This window comes from Amaranthus tricolor, chromosome 1, assembly GCF_026212465.1.
Source record: "Amaranthus tricolor cultivar Red isolate AtriRed21 chromosome 1, ASM2621246v1, whole genome shotgun sequence".
Lineage (NCBI taxonomy): Eukaryota > Viridiplantae > Streptophyta > Magnoliopsida > Caryophyllales > Amaranthaceae > Amaranthus > Amaranthus tricolor.
The window spans coordinates 6,962,579-6,980,371 of NC_080047.1; the positions used below are offsets into that span (position 1 = coordinate 6,962,579).

A 17,793-nucleotide genomic window follows, 5' to 3' on the forward strand; every position below is an offset into this window, starting at 1 on the left:
AAAATTAACAATATTATTCAATCTTAGTAGTAGTGCATCTTAATTTATATCATGAAATTAAACAATTAAAGTGCAAAGTAACAATCTCCCAACTGTAATTAATATAATTGTACAACAATTATGCAATAACTAGCCAATTCAAGAGCTCCATTAAACACAAAATAGAAAAGGAAATCCCGAAAGAAAAAACGGATAATCGTCAAGAATGCTCTATATAATGATACAAAAAGAAATGCTTGGTAAAAAATGAACTATATAATGACACACTTAAAAAAAAATGAAATAACAATTCATGAATTTGCTATGGCATTGAGATAAGAATGCACAACAAAATTATGCGTATTGTTCACATACAAAGAATAAACCTATACAAGCCAGTAAACAAAACTGACACTTTACTGGTTAGCAAAGACTAGTACAAAACCACATTTTGGTGGTACGGTAACTGTGATTTCGTTACCAGTTGCCGCTGTAGTGACCGAAACCAAATTTTTGCACTATGGCAAAGACTATACATAGTACTTTGTTACATATCTTTACGCTTTCGCAGCAAGCCAACGACTCACTATTGTACAAGGCCTAACTAACTAATAACGAGTATGCAAATGCCACCTATCGATCAAGCATAGAAAAGAAAGGCGATTGAGAGGATCTTCTAGGGGTTTGTCGATTATCTGCTGACCTGGAGCTAAATGGCGAAGAATCTGACATAAGCTCTGCCAACCGGTTTCTTTCATTTGTAATCTTACTCTGTAAAGCTCAGCATTTACACAGCTAATTCAGCACAAAAACTAAATGATCGAAGCAGATTGAAGAAAATCAAATACATAAACGAAAAAATGTTTATATAGTTGCTTCAACCTTTAGTTTCACATCTTCCAATTCTTTCTCCAATGAAGTCACTCGAGTCACTATCCTCTCAAGAGCTTCCTCAGCTGCAGAAAGGTCGATTTCAGATGTTGGTTTCCTTATACCAGCAGCCTATATAGATACAAAATATCGGGAAACCAACGTATATCAGTCGCATGATCAAACCAAATACGGGGGGTACAAACAAAATGCAGGAACAAAAATTAAAATTGCGAACCTTTAGAATGCTCGTACACAAGTTCAGTAACTTTTGGGCTAATTGTAGTTTTTCCTGTTCAGCCTCCTGTCAAAGGAAGATTTTTGGTCTCAGAACATAAAATACGGAGTACCAAATTTAAATTAAAACCAGAATAAATCAATTTCAGCAAAATGACCTTTATTTTGTTCTTCAGTCTCTTCTCCTCGTCAAAATGAACATATGGGCTTCTTCCATTGCAAGCACGGTAGTGAGCCAGTTCTTCCTTGAGACGTGAGAGAAATGACTCAGTTGCTCGCAATCTATGACAAAGATCTTCATTTTGGACTTTGAGGATATTGTTTTCTTCCTGTTACATTTCAATATGAACACGAAAATGATATCTTGAAATCTTGTATGCAATTTAGAAAGCAAAGTTATTGCAGACTATAGTTATTATTGAACTCAGAAATCAGGACAGAAAATTACCTTGATTTTGGCATGATGGTGTATACGATGATGAAGGTTTTGCTGGCCAGACAACTTCTTCAGCTCCTCTTCAAGCTCTGTCATTCTCTTTCTATGATTTTGTATCTCCATCTGCATCGCACACATAGTATCATGATTAAAATTTTGTAAAAATGGTACGATAACACCTGTCAAAACGGTCAGTCGGGCAGGTTGCGGTTTGGGTAATGTTCGGTCGGATCAATTTTGGGTCGGGTCGGACTCAAGTCGACCCAACTAAGGATTTCAAAATTCTATATTTTAGATGTTTTACAAAAAATATACTCATATAATTTTTTTTTAAAAGTATTCTCTTACTAAAAAGGACTTCTGTACCTACTTTTAGGCTATAGTAAAGAAAAGTGACTCAAAATATAAAACTTGACTAGATATATAGTGAGTTCCAGCTGAAAAAATAACGTGGAACGGAAAATGATGATGGTAACTGAAAATAATAATGTAGAACTGAAAACAGATCAAAATGGTCGGTTTCGGATTTCAATCGAGTTACATTTTGATCCGATATTTTTGGGTCGAGTTAGTTTTGGGTTACTGGTCAAAATTTTCGGGTTATGACCCACTAATTACCAGTCTGGTTTCAGAAATATTTCGGATCAAATTTTGATGAGTCTGAGCACGAGTGAAATCTGCAAAAGGGGATAATTCCAACCTTCAATACTTCATTTTCCGAGGTGAGCATTTGCTCTTGCTGGCGGTGCTTCTCTAATGCAATCTGTGCAGCAACTAGTTCTGCCTGTTTTCTGTCAATTTCCTCCAACCATCTAATAAAAGTATGAAAACATGTCAGTGAAACTGAAATTTTTTCCTGACTACGGTAGTTTGCAGTAAGCAACAGTTTTTACCCTTGTCTTTCTTCAATAAACTCATTCAGCTGCTTCTTGAGCTTGTTCACCTCTGGGTCCTACGCTCGAAAATAGCTGGTTATTAAGCACAGGGCATTAAATTAGTCTGAGATACCTCATCAAAACACTTTGATTTTACCTTTGATTCTAAGCTATCTAGTTGAGCCTTCTCTGTTATCTTTTGAACTTGCTGTTTATCTAACAGTGTCTGCAACCAGTAAAAGAGAGACAATCACTCTAGACGAAGCTACAATGTGAAAATGTGATCATTTGATTGTAACAAATATGCAAAATATGACTAATATAGCCTTTTAAGCATCTAACCAACTTTAAGTGGCTCAAACATGCTCAATTGCAGATCTTAGGCTAGACAAACTTACCACATAACTGCTCATATCCAATTTTACTCCTAGTAAATCCCGTATTACATCATGCGTCATACTTTCTGCAGAAGCTAACCTAGCATTCAGCATAAATATCTGGAGAAAAGAAACCATATTTGAGAGGGATGACACAATTAATATTCAGTTTTTGGAATGCAAAAATACAGATTCAAGATAACCTACTTCCTTCTGTTTATTGGCAACCAAGGCTTCAAGCTCTTCTACCCGTTGCCTTTCAGCATTATAATCTTCATCCTTCTCTGATTTGAGTTGATGTGCCAACCCCAGGCCAATGCACTTGAAGGGTGAACCAGAACCCCTTGCTTTAAAGGGAGAACTTGAACCCTTTCCTTTAAAAGGGGAAGCAGAACCCCTCCCTTTTGAAGCATTTTTCTCCAACTTATTCAAAGCCTCTTCTGATTTAAGCTGTTCTACCATTGTTTCCAACTCCTTGAACTGCTTGCCATTTTAGGGAATTAATTAGAATATGAAAATAAATCAACCACGGATCCAGAGTTGACAAAACAAACATTGATAATTAAAGGATGAGAGAAGGTTGACCTTGTGTTTATACTCACAAGCCTGTGCTTCTGCCTGTAAAGTCAACTCCAAAATATGCTCTTTGCATTTAGAAATCTACAAGGAAGAAAACAGCCAAAATCACATTTGAATTGAGTAACGACTAAGATTTTCTCATAGTGAACAAATATGGAAGGCGAGAAAATTACCTCTGTGCCTTTATTTTCCAAATCGCTATCAAGAACTTGTATGCGCTTCAAGGCTTCTTGGAGTTTTCTAGATTTTTCGTCAAAACGTCTGCAAAAAGAAGTCATTTGTTACCATCAGTAAATTATCGGGGTTATCTTCAATTTGTCATTTACAGCACACAAATCTGATAAAATGCTCACAAACCTTTTAATATCAACATCAGTATTTTCAACATTAAGCATCTGGGTTTTGAGAGACTGAAGCTCTAGTTCCAGCTCTTCCCTCTGCAACCTTTGCCTTTCTGCTTCTCCTTTTAGGACATCAACCTAAAATGATAAAAATGGCATATAAGACCTTAATAATGAATGAGCTGAATACAACATTCCATAGTCCAATGCTATTAATGGCTCCCAACTAGGTGGGACTTTCCGATACACACCTTGTTTTCCAATACGCTGATGGTAGAATCCAATTCTTGCACAGATCTCTCTAAAAGCTGCACCTCTTCTTCCTTCTCTTCCGCATAAATCCTTCTAGATTCAGCTATCTGCTTTTTGGAAACGGAGGAATGCTCAGTGTTTCTATAGTTCAAAACAATATTTATAGTTTTAGTATGTAGTGGAATGTGCTTATATCAACAATTACCTCCTGGGCTTCTGCAGCCACAGCTTCGTTTTCCTCCGCAAGAGCATGAGCAGTTTCAACCTTTCCTTCCAAGACCAGCAGCTCCTTTTGGAGTTGGCCCTTTTCATCGTTGACTTCATTTAATTTGCTCTTCAAAGATTCAACTAGCTCATTAACATGACCTAGAGTGTTTCCCATTTCAAGCAATTCATTCTCAAGGTTGTCAATTATGCTCTTTTTCTCACTCAATTCTGTCTCTAGAGAACTATTTTCTGCCATAATATCTTCTACTTGAATCCTCAGCAACGAATTTTCATCAGAGAGGATGTTTACAGACTGGTTGGCCTTTTCTAAGTCCATCTCTAATGTTGACAATGTTTCTCCTTGACTCTCAAATCTATTTTCAAGTTCTTGTATGTATGCAACCGCCTCATCAAGTTCATGCGCTCTTGTAGCTAATTCACTTTCTGCAGACTCCAAATTTACTTTCAATTCCTCGATTTCATCCTTCTGGTCTTTATTAATGGCAGCAGATTCTTGCAACAGGCGTAGATCAAACAACAACCCATTTAGAATCTCATCCTTCCTATGCAACTCTTCTTGTAAATACACATTTTGAGACACAAGGTCATTAGCTATAATGTCCACAAACTCCAATTCTTTCAAAAACCCAGACAACACTTCAAGATTTTGACAGTTATCTTCAGATATTTGATCCATAATCATCAGAATTTTTTCCTCGATTTGTTTAAGCATCCTGCAGCTCCGTAGTTCAGTAGTTTCTACTGAAGAAGAGCACATTGTCACCTTGGAACTGGAACTACGAAGTGCTTTAATGTTTCTGTGTTTCAGAGATCGAACTTCCTCTCTTAAATGGAAATTCGCTTCCTGCAGGTCCTTCACTTTTGTGACATAACTTTCTAAATCGTGGCTCTTGTTGCTCAGAGCCTCGACTGTAGAAGATTGAGAAAGTTGGATGTCATTGAGCTCTGCATTTTTCATTTCAATATCTTTTTCTAGTAAGACAATTCTGGATTCTAAAAGAGAAATGTTTTCTTGTAATCTGCAATTCTCCAACTTAAGTGTATCAAGAAAGTCCATAGATGATTTTAATTCAGAGTCTTTACCCTGTATATCTTCAAGCATCACACAGTTATCATTCTTCAGATTCAGAAATTCATTTTGCAGTGATTCCTTTTCTGTTTCCAGCTTCGATAATTTGTTTTGAAGATCATGAGATGAGGTCTGCAGTAAAAGCATCCCATTCTGCAAATTCTCCAGATCATTCTCCTTCATGCTCAGGTGCTTTCTTAAAGTCATGTTTTCTTCTACAAGTATTTGTTGCTGGGTCAACACTTTTGCCTCACCATCCTTGGCTTCATCAACTCTTTTCTGCATGGAAATGACATCTATTTCCTTTTCGGACAAGAGATGTTCTTTAAAATCTGAAGTAATCTGGAGGGTAACTATCTCTCGCATCAAGGCATCCAAGGCTGCCTGACAATTCATTTGTCTCCTTTTCATATCAGCATTGCTATCAGTCAATTCCTGCAGTTCTGAAGCTACAATAAGCAGCTCATAGTCTTTTGCGTACCATTCAAGTGTCAAATTCTCTTCTTGCTCTTCAAAGGATGCAATCATTTCTGAGTTACTCTGACCCAACTCCTGCACTAAGTTAGATAGCTCAGAACTCATGAAGTTGAACCTTTCCAGCATCATCTCCTCCTGACGCTGAAGAACAAATAGTTTTTCACTGAAACCGTCTACCTTCAAGTTGAGCTCTATAGCTTCACCTTCTTTCCTTAAGATACGATCAAAGCTGCTCTTAAAGTCAGCCAACAGCTTTCCCTTTAGCATTCGACACATTTCAAGCTCCTCTTTGGATTTTATGTTACGCTCCCTCAAATCATATATTGCGGCATTTGATTCACGAACTCCATGAAGGAGAAATCCATTTTCTGCATTCAGTGATGTTATTGTCTCTAAAAGGACACCCATGTGACAAAGATGCAACACAGAGAGAGCACAGTCCTTCATGAGTATCTGTGACCAAACATCCTCCAGTGATGAGTGCAACAATTTGACTGTGTCATGAATCTGTAGCTTAGTACAGTTCAAATCCTGGGTCAGAGCCATGAATGCCTCTTCAGATGTATCCTGTACCTGTGAGACAATGCTCCGCAACTCCTCAATAAGGATCATATTTTGTGAAACATCAGACTTAAGTTGTGTTTCAAGATCTCTCTGTGTCTGATAATTCAATTCATAAGCAGATTGCAATTCTTGCAACTCATTGATTAAGCTGTTTTTCTGACTATTTAACATGGCGTTTGTATTACTGAGGTCTTCAACTTGAAGCTTCAATGTTTCATTTGCTATCATCAGTCCATTGACCATTATATCAGCCTCTTTCATTGTATCTTGCGCTTCCTCAAACCTAGATAGAAGACAAGAAGCCTCTATTGTATTCTGAGCGGTAGTTGCTTCAGCATCTAACAATTGCAATTCAAGTAACTGCAAAAACACATCAGATAAAAATTATTAAATAAGTAGAATACAGAACATAATGATTAAAAGCACCTAATTCATAACTAACAATAGTCCTTGTCAAAGAAAATATCAACCCATTAACAAGTAGCATATTGACTTAAACTGACAAAAGCTTTACTAGAGATCAACAGGATTGGCTAAACAAAAATAAAAAGATTATATGATATAACGTGTTTTTCCTTAATCCATTTATACAGTGACAATTACTTTTGATATTTCACAACCTAATGGCTAATGTCATGCAATGAAAGATAAAAATGGGCATGGATTGGAGCAAGCTATTCAGCCTATAAGAGCAATCTAGTTACCTCCTTTGTTCGGCAGCAAGTGCTCTTGGCTTCTTGAGCACACCCTGCAACCATTTGCAGCTTCTGATCCAGAGCATAGATTTTGCTTCCACATTTATTTTGAAAGTTAGTGAAAGCAGCTTCGAGACTAAGCAATCCAGCTTCAACAATTTCTTTACTTTCACAATGCTTCTTCTCAGACCTATAGATCTTTTCATCCTTGGCAGAGGAATGAGCCATTAACTCTGTACGCAGCTGCTGCATTTCTTTCTCCTTCTCATAACATTCTTGGTCATGGGACTCGGCCACAGCAGTGAGCTGGGCCATGAACTCTGCTCGCAGCTGCTGTATTTCTTTCTCCTTTTCATAGCACTCTTGTTCATGGGACTCGGTCATGACCATAGCTGCACCTCTAAGGGACATCAACATGCGTTCCATGTCGTTGGCTTTAGTGTTCGCATCCTCTAAACAGCTGTTAAGTTCTTCAATTATTGATTCTTTGTCTGATAACTGTTTGATCATTTTACCAAATTGTTCAGAAACCAAGCTTCTTCTGTTAGAAAATGAAATGGAAGCAAGTTGATCAGAGGCACTTCTTAAAGCCTCGTGTCCATCAATGAGAGATTCTTCAATTTCACAGCTCAATAGCTCCCAGTCTTCTGTCAGTGACTTAATATCCGTGTCTTTCTCTAGGAGTCTTTGACGTAATGCTTCATTCTCTTGAGACATCATGTCAGAAGCCTCTTGCAGTTCTTTCATTTTGATTTCGATATTAAGAAGTTTCATATCTTTCTCTCTAAGGTCATTCTCTTGCACTTGCTGTTGAAGCACAGAAAGTTCCGTAAGTGATTTGATTTCCGTGTCTTTCTCCAGGAGACTTTGACGTAAAACTTCATTTTCATGTGAAATCGAGTCAGAAGTTTCCTGCAGCATCTTCATTTTGATCTCAAAATCAAGCAGCCTGCTTTCCGCCTCTTTCTCTCTCAAGTCATTCTCCTGTACTCGCTGCTGAAGCTCAGAAAGTTCTTCTTGCAAGCAGACAATCACATCCGCAGTTTCAGCCTCAGCTTGTCGGCGTATTTCATCCATTTCTTCTTCATTGGATCTCTGAAATGCATGATCTCTTTGGTATAACATGTTTAATTGCTTGGCCTTGTCAAGAGAAGCTTGCATCCTCTGTAATTGCATCTGTACTGGAGAATCTTCAGTTTCCGAGTGCTTTAAACATGAGAAGGAAGCTTCTTGTCTTTGTCTTTGCTCTCTCAGTGCAGTTATTTGAAGTTCCTGCTGACGTAAAAGCTCCGAATGATGGTTGTTTTGGACTTTCAGATCCTCAATCTCGTTGATGGACAAAAGGTGTTGAGATTCGAGGGCTTCAATAACTGATTTTGCTTCGTTTAAATCCTCCTGGGCTTCTTCCCACTGCTTCCTTAATAACATCACTTTCTCCTCGGCCAGCTGAACGTCTCTAGTCAATGAAGACGTTGTCTCCTCCATTTTTCCACGCAAACACCTCTCTTCTTTCAGAATTATTTTTAGTATATCAAGCTCCAGGTCCAAGTTGATCATTTCCTCAGCGTGTCTTGCAAGATCTATATTCTTACTACCACTCTCATCATTGATAGCATCTAATGCTTGAGCCCCAAGAGTTGGAACATGCATATACTGTAACATAAACAAGTACACAACATTTTATCAATAAGAAACATGTGAATAAGTATCCTAATGAGTAATTGCCCGCTAATTTACACTAAAGCCAGTTTTTCTTTCTACACTATACAGACAAAAAGTATCATGTGTCAAAAAAATACGTAAATGATACCTTAACTGCAGTAGAATTTCCTTGGTGCTCTTGCATCCCTGAATCCTTATTCCACAAAAGAGCCTGCAAATCCTCAATTTCCCTGCAGTAGAAAAAAATATGTAAGAGAATTGTGAACAAATTCCTTGTTTTGGCACTCTGCTTATGAAAAATGCATGAGAAACGCAAGAGAGATGTGAACAAATCCATAAACAATAATCTTACAGCGTCCTAGAAGTGGTTACCTGGTTAATTTCGCATTGGTTTCTAAACAAGACTTTAGCTTGCTCTGGCACTCAGCTAGTTCATTCAAAGTATAATCCAACTAAAACCAAACAGAATATGTTAGATATAAAACAAATAACCAAACAGCCATCATAACAACTGGAATATGGGATTTCAACCTCAGAGCCGGTAGATTCATTTTGTTTCCTATTGTTAGTACCATCCTGCACCAATAGGTACAAATGTAAGACATCCGTAAAAAAAATTATCTCAAACTCCTTGGTAATAATTATAAGACAAGAATTAAGATCAGAAGGGCATGAACTTACCTGAACAATTTCTACACAGTTATGCTGCTGACTACTGCTATCAAGAGAATGAATAAGCTGTAAAATACTATGGAATTAATAATTTAACAGACAGCAGAAGTAACGGAATTATAAGGGAGAAAATGTTCGTATTCATGTAGACACACAAACCTGGGCCCGAAGATCAGATACTTCTTGTAGTAAGATATCCCTTTCCCCTTCCTCGTAAAAATCTTGAAATCTACAAATGCCGCGAAGAATATTTCAACTAATGTAGAAAAAATTTGAATAGAAATTTTTTGTTTCTTGTAGAAGAGAAAAACCTTCGAAGTTGTTCCAGTAACCGGATGTTCTCTACAGCAAACCGGGTCACTTCAGGGTTCCTATCAACTTTTGCTCGCAACAGTTGCACCTCTTCTGAGAGAGCAGCATTCTCTTCAAGCAGATAAGCATCCACAGGTTTTAAATCACCTGCAAGAGACTCCATTCTTTGAATCTTGTCTTCACGGAATTTCAGCTGCATTTTAGTGCATCTAGTGTCTTCTTCTCTTTGACGAACCTGAAAATTATAAAGTTTAATGGGAATTGCTTGAGTGCTCTGCCACACACAACCTTCATTTAAGTTTCACATTCATGAGATGACAAAAATTACCAAACGATTCAACTGCTCAATTTCAGCTTCAAGCTTCTTAATGGTACTTTCAGCCATCTGCTCCCTTCTCAGTGCTCCAGCAAGCATCAATTCCAAGGACTTCAACTATCAACATGATTACATCAATTACACCATGTCATCATACATTTAATCCTTGTACAGAATATTGCGTACTTAATAACTCATGACATGATATGCTATCATAATTCTAGTACAAAAGGAGATAAGCCAAACTATAATATATTTTCACACGCCTAAATTATTCATTTGTAATAAAAATAAAAAAAAATAAAAAAAGAACCAAAGATGCATCATGCAGAAAACTACAAAATCAAATACTTCTAATCAGGTTTGTAAAAATATCAGATGCCTCATGCACAAAACTACAAAATCAAATACTTTTAATCAGGTTTGTAAAAATATCACCATGCAAATGCTCTTTGGATTTCGTGCATGGTATGTACAAGCACTACATATCTAAAAAATGTGGACTTATATGTAAAGTTGTGTGTAAATAGTTTATGAACCTGTGAACATTTGTTACGAAATTTATTTAGCAATTTTATATACATTGCTGTGTTATGATTTGATATTCTATTAAATAAAATTAAAAACAAAATCAAAGGTTTTGAAATGGTCCGAGAAATGATCATGTCAATAAATTAAGATATTAAGCTAGTGAAGGTGCAAACAAAATCAAATATAAGTTTTTTTTAGTGATTGTTTTGTTATTTTTATGGACAAGATTTATGGTGTGATCATTCATACTTTGTGAAATAGAGGGGCATTTGGCGAGAACTACAATTAATTTTGAAATACATCATTCATGAAGAGCAGCACTGCAGCAGAGAATCGGAGAGGTCGAGCTGGATTTGCAGTAATCATTTGGGTCAGTTCGAAGGGACGTTTTGATGAGATACTATTACGTTTTTTATTACAACAGTAATTCATCCAAACGCCATCAAATATCATCCACTGATTTACTTGGGTTTGAGGGGTGAGATGTACGCAACCAAAGAGGTTGTTTCTAATTGACTATTGATGGCAAACATTATTTGCAAATTCAAATAGATAAGTGCACATGATTCAACGAGCTAATATCATATAAATGTAATGAACTATTAAAATTTGGATATTTGATGGATTATAACAAGGGTCTCATCTCAAGGTTCCCAGTTGTTTATTTAGCTTAAAGAATTTTCCGATTTTTTTATTTCCATTGTGTAATTTAATTATATTTTACGCCTTGCGCAATCGCATGACAATAAGTGATAACAATATTCTATTCGTTCTTCTAAATTAAAGAAAAGTTGACTTCACTATGGAAAAATACGAGGGTTTTATAGAAATGACTTAGTTTAACTTATAAGTAGGTAAAAAAACTAAGTGTCATATGAACAGGCAAAAACATCCAGATAAACCCCACAAAATAAGCTACATTATAATGTTAATATGTATCATGCAACAAGTGAACCTTCTACAACTTTTGAGTTTAAAAAATCAGTAGTCCAGTATACCTGTTTGGTAGACACTTCTTGGCTTCCCTTTAAATCAGAACTATGCAAGGCTTCTTCGCTTACTTGAACATTTTTTTTCGGGTTTTCTGTATACACATTCACCTGGCCTCTTATTGTATCAGATACATCAAATGCTAATGCTCGGGCAGGATTTTGCCGTTTTAAAGCAGAAAGCTCCTCCTGTTTTTAACACATTGCAACATCAACAAGTTGTTAAAATCAATTACACAATCCTAACAAGCAACAAAAACAACATTTCATTCCCCCAACGCCATTAAGTGACCCCTACCTAGGTGGGATTTGGAGGGGTCGGATGTATGCAACCTTACCCTTGTAGGTAATTACAAAAAGGTTGTTTTCAATTAACCCCAAGTAACACACATACATTTGCATCATTACATGAATAAAAAGAGCACATGATTTAATGAGCCATATTAATATTGTCTATTATTTAACGAAACCAAAGAACTATAAATAATACTTTTAAAAGCCATAATTGGTGTTGTAGGACAGTGACATCTGCTGAAGAATCTTCATTCACCACAGCCTGAAAACAAAATAATAAAGTACTATTAATTGAATTTGATCAGTTAAATGTACTTAAATTTTGAATATAAAAGTACCATTAATTGAATATTTGAACAGGAAAAGAAAATATACATTATTTTGAATAAGTTTTGCCCTTTGAGCAAATTTCAGTGTGTTCAGTGTTTCAGCAGCACAACTGCACAATATCACAACATATAAATGTTAAGACACAGAAGTACAAGCATAGTATTTCAACTTCCAACCTGATAAAGACCCCTACCATATAGAAGGGCTAATGTTGGCAATTATCATGGTTTTTGAATTACCACCAAGGGAGTCCTACATAGAATAATTTCAAGTGAGGTTCAATAAAGAGAAGCAAGGAAATATTCAGGCTAAAGGTAATAAACAGTGACCTGAAGAAGAAAAGTCAGCCTCGAATCCCGGTAAGGAACATGCTTTGGCTTCCCATTAGCAATATCAACTAGAAGCATTATTACATGACTGCAGAATTTTAATTGAAAAGAAAAACTCAGCTGTTGATGTTAAAATCATGTGTACGGGAAAATTAAAAGATAGCAACAGTGGCAAAAAAAATTAGGGCAGTATAATTACCCCAGTGTTGACAAAGATTTATTGATATTTGCAGCCTCTTTGAGTCGCTCACCTTCCGCGCCTGATGCTTTCTGCCTGTTAAGGGTTGTCAACATGAGAGCACTATTTCTAAAGGAGGCGCCGAGAAAAGGTATTAGGTCATGATACTATTACTTAGCATTCAGGTATTACCTTTCTGAACCAGCAAGATCAACAAGATTTAGACTAGCAAATCTTTGGTTGGTTGTTGAATCTGTCTCCCACTTACTCTTGATTGTGCATGTAAAGACACTATGAGACCTACTGCTCTCCCTATTCATATTTGTTGCAGCCACTTTCCTATTTGCGGAACCCTGTTGCCATGCAACCCAAGATTATAGCGCAAATAGACAAGTAGGACAGGAGGTCAGACAGTGCAAGGAAAAAACTTATAAAGTGCTACGTTCCAAAGTCATCATGGGTGATGCAATGACTGTATAAGCAATAAGAAGGAAACCTGGATTAAAAGTCTTAGGACATCCCCTACAGTTTGAACCTCAAATTGTGAAAGATTCTCAACATACACACCCTTCTGAACATCTTCACGAAGCTGCTCATTAGAAAAAAATTCGTTTCAGTCAAAGAACAATTTCCAAATATCAAAGAATTGTTCATAATTTATCCAGACTCACAAGCAAATTTGTTGATGATGGATCAAGGAGATCTGTGATCTGCTCATTGTAGATCTCCAAGAATGAACACCTGCAGCTGTACTTCAATTTCTCATCTCTTCGGCTTTCCTCTTCCTGCAATATAGGAAGGTGAAAGAAGCTATTAACTTCTGTAAGGCGGAGATATTAGTCAGTGGCTGTCATGGACCAAGCAAAATATGCTTACCGCATTAATTCTAGCGAACAAATATTCAAATATTCTTGGTGTCATTCCTCTATGGGAACTAGGCGTAAACTCAACATTCTCCATTTCCCCGAGCATTGTGTATGTTTTTCCACTTCCAGTCTAATACAACACACGATGACCATTAATTAGGCTGAAATACAATTGAAAATTACTACCATCCTAATTAAATTTTCACGAGTGTCTTAAACAAAACAAACATTTACTCACACGAAAATGAGATTTAGAGCAATGATACCTCATCAACATGAGATAAATAGAAGCATTAAGGTAAAATTTTGAGCATTAAGGACTTCACAATGATACATTGAAAATGTTTCTTTTCCACTTGGTTCAACAACAAGCTCCACCAAAATTATCAACTAAGCAAAGTTGAATTTCAATTGAGTTATATAAATACCAAATATTATTTTCAACACTAGAACAACATATCGTAGGTTTACAAATTTTTATTTGACATTAAAGAGTTAAAGAAAAACAAAATGATCTCAAGATGATTACCTGCCCATAGGCAAACATACAACTATTGTATCCACATAAGCAATTCTCCACCATTGGTAAACCGGTTCTCCTAAAAAGTAACTCCTGTAATGTCCAAAAAAATACATTAATACTTTAAGCTTTAAAATCTTAGCTCAAAGGACTAAACACTACAAGAATATTATGGCACCTGATCTACTGTTTCACATGCTACATGATCAAACGTAAATCGAGTTTCTGGCTGTCCAATCCAAGTTATGCTCTGCGCACTGTCTTGTCTCACGCACCTATTGTATCCTTGCATACTTCTTTCAACATTGTTAAGGGGACGCACTCTTATAATGGCCTAACCATTGCACCAAAAAATAAAAATTTGATAATGTGAGACTACTTCTCAATGCATTTATGTAACATATACATAGATAAAGTTAACCAATGATTAAATATTGCAAATAAATAAGGAACATATTTCGTCAAACACTTTACTAACCTGTACATTGTGATCTATCCAAAAAGAGGGGTCCTCTTTAAGATCAAAATGTGGAACATCAACCGTGTTAACTACAGTATGTTGAGCACCGGAAACTGAAAACCCTCTAGAAAGCGCGGCATAATTCCCAGCACGAGCAACACTACCATTCCCTAAATGTCGAGAGATACTCATCGGACCATACCCAGGATTCGGAGGCTTACTTACACTCTTAGTTGGTGTAGTCTGAGTTGAAGTACTCTCAGAATACCCGCTATAAGTCCTCCCAGCAGTATTTCCACTTACCCTAGGTGTCAAATTCAAAGATCCACCATTTTTACTAGCTTGGCTCAAATAATTCCCCATTTCAGATCTCCCTTCATCACGACATTCATTCGCACCCGAAAACCCGAATCTTTTCCTTAAAGTCCCATACCCTTGCCGCTCCGGAGTTCGAAGCGGCATACTCGGAGTATCGGATGTTTTAGTAGACTTAGATTTAACTGGCGTCCTCTCAAACTTACTTTTACCACTCACTTCATGATCTAAATTGGGTTTTTGCTTTTGAGCTGATTCTGAACTAATTATACTAGTAGATGAATCATTAGGGTTTATTGGTACATTCTCAATTTCCTCAAAATCTTGATTTTTCCCCGAATTACGACGCGAGAACTTAAAATCCCTCAACATCCTATTTCAATTAGGCATCAAAATTAGACAATATACAACATAATCAAGAAAATGAACAGCATTTCAAAGAAATATAATGTAAAATTGAAAAACAAGATTACAAATAACTCATACCTGACTGAAGAATTGAGAAACAAAATGCGTAATGAACGAAATCCTGAAATTGTTAAATTAACAAAAATTTGTAAAAATTATAGGGTTTTTCATCCCCAATTTAATTGAATAAACATAATCTCTCTCCCTCTCTAAAACATCTCTCAGTGAAGATTGTGAAGTTTGAGGTTGTTATTTTGAACTGAAGTCTGGGATTTGTTTTAAACTTTTAGAGAAATCCACGGTGGAAAATGAGTAGATTTGAAAATGGGTTTGAAATCGTAGGGTCGAAATTGAATGGCGGTTTGAATAATTTGAAATAGACTCTATTACCCTTTAAGAAAAGGACAAAAAGGAAAGAAAGCTAGATATCATCGAAGTAAGTTTGAAGTTAGTGAGATTGTTGGCAACGGCTATGCATTTTGAATTTAGTTATTGAGGTTTTTTTGGGACCCCACTTTGACATTTGAGTTTTGTAGTTACACACTTACACCAATTTTCACTAAACACCGTCTCTTATAGAGAGACATCTCATTTTAATTCGGCCTATTTTTAAAATTTTAAAAAAAATAATCAAATATAATTAATTACTCTTTCTTTCTTCTATTTTTAAAACTTTTTTCTCTCAGTAATTGTATAACTTTTATTTACGGTTTTTTCAATTTTTTTCTCTTTCTTCCCTGACATTTATTTTCTTTCTCTTCCTTTTCAAGTATATCATATTGGGTTGATTTTCTCCCTCTTCATCTTCAAATATACTATTTTGGGTTTCTTCTCAAATCATATTACAATGGAATATTTAATGTGAGAATTCGATTGTTTTAAAAGGTATGAAAATTTAAGATTTTATTTGTTGAAAATAATCGTAATTATAAATGTACAATCTTTTTTTTTTTTTTAAACTAAGTTTCATTAGTGGTGGAAATAATGATGTTGAAGAAAACAACAATGTGTATTGTTTGGAAGAAGGTAATGAAAGCATTTGCTGTTATAAATTCATATATTTGAGGATATAATCAAATATAATTTATAACAGTGAACATTTGACATGAATTGATGTAGTTGGGAGTATAACATTGTTTAGTGTGGGTTATATTATTTTTTAGTTGGAGCTATAACATAATGTAAATGGGAGTATAACATTGTTTTGTTGGGGTTATAACATAGTTAATTAGAGTTATAAAATTATTTAGTTGGGGTTATGACACAGCTTAGTAAGGGTTATAACATTGATTAGTTGGGATTATAATATAGTTAAGTTGGGGTCTTAATACATTTTTTATACATATGACTATCTATGATCATACAAGCAAACATGCATAGTTATAATTTCAATTACGTATAATTATATCACCAAATGTTCAGAATTAAAACTCCAACCCTTTTAGAAAAAGTTTTGTTCAGCTAACCTAATGACACATGTTCACAGTTATAATACCAATTATCTTTAGTTATATCCCCAAATATATGAATTTATAACCACAATTGTTTCTGTTACCTTTCTCCAAATGGTAGACATTGTTGTCTTCTTCAACATCAATGTTTTCCACCATTAATGAAGCTTAATTTAAAAAAAAAATCAGAACATTGTATCAAGCATTAAATTTTCTATTGTTAGATGATTTGAGGAGCAAACAATGATAATATAGTTGAAGCTTATACAAGGGAGATAAAAAAAATAATTTCTTCATTTCGAGGAAGTAATAAACATGGGGAAGAGGAAGATGGACAATTACCTTTCACATTCCTTTTCATACGCGTGATTTTTTTAACATGACAGCAGTTTATTTTTTTGAATGAAATTAACCTGATAGTAGTTTGTTTTTTTTTAAATGAAATTTAATGGCTGGGCTCCTGAGAGCTATCTCTAGAAAAGACGGTCTCTCAAGAGATAGCCTCTTGTAGTTATGATAAGTAGTGACTTGTGACCGGTAATATGGATTCGATTGAATTGCGCCGAGAGGAAATGATATGGGCCATGTTTCCTCGATGTCTTGAAAGCCACTAATTTTTATTGAGGCCATCTTATTGAGAGATGTTTTCAATTGGGTTAACCTAAATTATTTTAAACAAAACTGCTTTTTGGACGAATATGAATTTAAATTTTATTATCTTTTTATATTTTTTACTAATAGGCTGTTTGCATGGGTTCGTCTAACAGTGAAACAATCTCATATAAGACTTGTTGCTTGGGAGCGACCGTCTCATATTGAGACCAATAGTCCGATTGACTCAATTATAGTTTCTCTTGTACCCAATCAGTGATTGATCAATTTAAGGTCATAATTTATATCTTTAAGGTTAAAATCGATTTCTTTTATAAGTTATAATTGATCATTTAATTAATCACTTTATTGATAATATATATAAGTGATCACTTTAAGTTATAAATTGATCACTTTAAGGTTGAAATTGAAGATTTTAAAATAAATGATCCATTTACTTGTAAGTAGGAATTGATTACTTTTAGGTGAAAATTGAAATGTTTTATTGATTTGTTTTAAAAGTTATAACTGATATTATAATCATTTTATATATAATTCACACTTTTAAGATCTGAATTGATCACTTTAAC

The 17,793-nt window shown here is 35.4% G+C and overlaps 1 protein-coding gene across 1 annotated transcript; it reads right to left on the minus strand.

Moving 5' to 3' along the window:
- Positions 1–236: 236 nt before the first annotated feature.
- Positions 237–15,679, minus strand: LOC130813072 (kinesin-like protein KIN-12D). The gene is made up of 37 exons (XM_057678789.1): positions 15,240–15,679; positions 14,457–15,126; positions 14,157–14,312; positions 13,988–14,071; positions 13,469–13,588; positions 13,264–13,377; positions 13,089–13,181; positions 12,785–12,945; positions 12,614–12,688; positions 12,415–12,502; positions 12,279–12,337; positions 12,131–12,194; positions 11,952–12,017; positions 11,471–11,650; positions 9,954–10,058; positions 9,625–9,860; positions 9,473–9,542; positions 9,323–9,379; positions 9,173–9,217; positions 9,014–9,093; positions 8,790–8,871; positions 6,989–8,632; positions 4,152–6,644; positions 3,946–4,053; positions 3,711–3,832; positions 3,527–3,614; positions 3,360–3,434; positions 2,982–3,254; positions 2,796–2,894; positions 2,555–2,623; positions 2,416–2,474; positions 2,223–2,334; positions 1,535–1,645; positions 1,245–1,415; positions 1,088–1,153; positions 862–981; positions 237–750 (listed from the first exon to the last, which is right to left on the minus strand). Exons 2-37 carry the CDS (start codon positions 15,123–15,125, stop codon positions 613–615), a joined length of 8,352 nt encoding a protein of 2,783 aa, XP_057534772.1. The 5' UTR covers position 15,126; positions 15,240–15,679; the 3' UTR covers positions 237–612.
- Between the last annotated feature and the right edge of the window lie 2,114 nt (positions 15,680–17,793).